Raw genomic sequence first — 2,500 nt, forward strand, 5'->3', positions numbered from 1 at the left:
GCTGTTCCCTGAGGCGACTGTCGTGTTGTCCACCATGTAGGTTGTCTCCTGCGTGAAGAGCGGCCAGCGGTCCCTGTGCTTGTAGTTGGGCTCAAAGTGAAAGTTCCTCCTCAGGCCGAGGCCGTACAGCTGCTGGGTCGGGATGCGGGTGGTGAGCTCCGCGAAGTCCCTGCCGTAGATCATGGGCCCGAAGATCGTCTCTAGCACGACCTCCCCCGTGGCCAGGCGCGTCACCGTAATGTTGAAGTCCCCGTCCAGGTCCTGCGTAACCGTCACGTCCAGCTGGTAGGAGGAGGCGGGCTCTGCGGCGAAGTCGTCGTCGAGGAAGTCATGCTCTGGGCTGAACACCAACACCCTCACCACGTCATTGCCGCCTCGCTGCACCCGGGCCCTCAGTGACCACGCCTCTGTGTCGAAATTCGTCTTCTCCTTGAGGGGCCCCAGCTCGAGGGTAATTTCCCCCGCCTCGCCGAGTCGATACATCTTCCTGCCCTTTACCTTAGGCCCATCCGGGGACGCGGAGTCACTCACCAGCACCCCCGGGGACGTGGTGACGTTCGTGACGCGGTATCCGTACTCAGAGGGAATGGAGTGGAAGCAGGAAGGGGCGTACAGGTCTCCGTTGTTACTGCCGTAGCAGCATCCCAGGGCGTGGCACTCATCCCTCGTGGGCATTGACACCCCGGGCAGGCACTCAAACCTGGGAGGGACAGGAGAATGAGACACAGACAGGTAAACTTAACAAGCTGAGAGAAAGGAGTGAAAGACTGACTCGAACCTGAGAGAGACACGAGAATGAGACTGGCAGAGAAGCTAAACACGCTGATAAAGGACTGAAAGACAGAAACAAACCTGAGAGAGACAGGAGAATGAGAAAGCCAGACAAAACTCAACATATTGAGAGAAAGAACTGAAAGACAGGCTGACTATCTGGTTAACTGGCTGACTCTCCCACTCACACACTAATCAATAAATAAATGACTGAATGGCTGAATGGCAGACTTAATGACTGAGTGACGTAAACAAGCGCCAGTCGGAATAATAAACAAAAAACATGGAAACAAAGAGACAGACATGGCAATTAAAGATACGAGACTCATTTGGAGGAGGAGGAGGAGGAGGAGGAGGAGGAGGAGGAGGAGGAGGAGGAAAAACAAACCCAAATAAACAAACGAATGAACGAACGGGGACGGCACTTCATTTGTAGTCTTCCCGACCACAAGAAAATAAAAAATGAGAGAGAGACAGAGAGAGAGAGAGAGAGAGAGAGAGAGAGAGAGAGAGAGAGAGAGAGAGAGAGAGAGAACACGCTTCTTTCTTCGACTGTCAAACTACACGTGCCTCTCCCCGAGTTTTTCCCCCTAAACAAAATTATCTCTCTCTCTCTCTCTCTCTCTCTCTCTCTCTCTCTCTCTCTCTCTCTCTCTCTCTCTCTCTCTCTCTCTCTCTCTCTCTCTCTCTCTCTCTTAAAATATGTTTGTTATTTCATGACAAGAATAACATAACTAACTAGGCAAGAGCAACAAAACCTGAAAAGACCTTAATTAGCATTTTTCGAAGAGTAGGAGGAAGAGGTTACTTACAATACGAGCAAATAAAAGTGTAAATCATTCAACCTAGAGCCCTTTTCCTTCATAAGTCACCCTTCCCTCCTCCCCTCACCCCGAGAACACGTTTTTACTAGAAGCCCCTTAGGTTGTGGTGCAGAACAGTGTGTTTTAGAAATGTAAACACCATCTTATTGAAACTACAGTGTGTTAAGTTTAGATTGTAGTTAGCGAGAAATGTTTATGGTTAATCAGTATGTTATTCCTTCCTTTTCTTTTTCTCCATCTGAAATAAGCGAAAATATTTACAGTTAATCAATATTCCTTGTCCTTCTGTCTCTTTTCCCTAGCTGAAATTCCCTCCGTCTTCTATCGTTATCTGTTGTGGTCTCAATTTAAATCAGGGTGCGTCGTAAATCCTGTACAAAAAAAAAGACAAAAACATAAAAAAAGAGAAAAACAAAAAAAGAGAGAAAAAACAAAAAAAAAAACTAAAAAAAAATTAATGGTTATTTTTTTATTTACTTTATTTATTATTTTTATTTTTTTCAACTTTGCTGTTTCCTCTCCTTCCGTAGTTTGGTCTTATTTTAAACCAAAGTGTTGTTGAGTCTACTGAAAAAAATGCAAAATGTATTTATGGTTTATAAATAATTTCATTTTTTTTTTTTTCTCTCTTTTTTTTCACCCCTTCTCAGAAATTTGCTCCATCTCCGTTCGCTTCTAAGATTACCCTAAGAAATTCCGGAGGAGTTTAGTAGTAGGAACAGAAATACAACTTCATTAATATGTACTTTCATTTTTCTTTTCTTTACTTTCTATAAATTTTGTGCTATTTATGTGCGTTTCCTTGTATGTTCTTATGTACGTCAGTGAGAGTCATAACAAGTGCCTAGTCAAGGAAAAACGATAAAGATTTAATTTAATTCCCTGCCTAATTATTTCTTCCTTTC

The 2,500-nt window shown here is 44.3% G+C and overlaps 1 protein-coding gene across 2 annotated transcripts in view; it reads right to left on the reverse strand.

Annotated features, from left to right (window-relative positions):
• LOC135089690 (sucrase-isomaltase, intestinal-like) overlaps positions 1 to 2,500 on the reverse strand; it is a 58,434-nt gene that overhangs the window by 48,277 nt on the left and 7,657 nt on the right. For both annotated transcript variants that reach the window (XM_063985609.1, XM_063985608.1), the window contains exon 4: positions 1 to 700. This exon is cut by the window's left edge and continues 287 nt beyond it. In XM_063985609.1, coding sequence (XP_063841679.1) covers positions 1 to 700 — 700 coding nt within the window. The remainder of the gene's footprint in view (positions 701 to 2,500) is intronic.

This window comes from Scylla paramamosain, chromosome 33 (assembly GCF_035594125.1).
Source record: "Scylla paramamosain isolate STU-SP2022 chromosome 33, ASM3559412v1, whole genome shotgun sequence".
In the NCBI taxonomy this organism is placed as follows: Eukaryota; Metazoa; Arthropoda; class Malacostraca; order Decapoda; family Portunidae; genus Scylla; species Scylla paramamosain.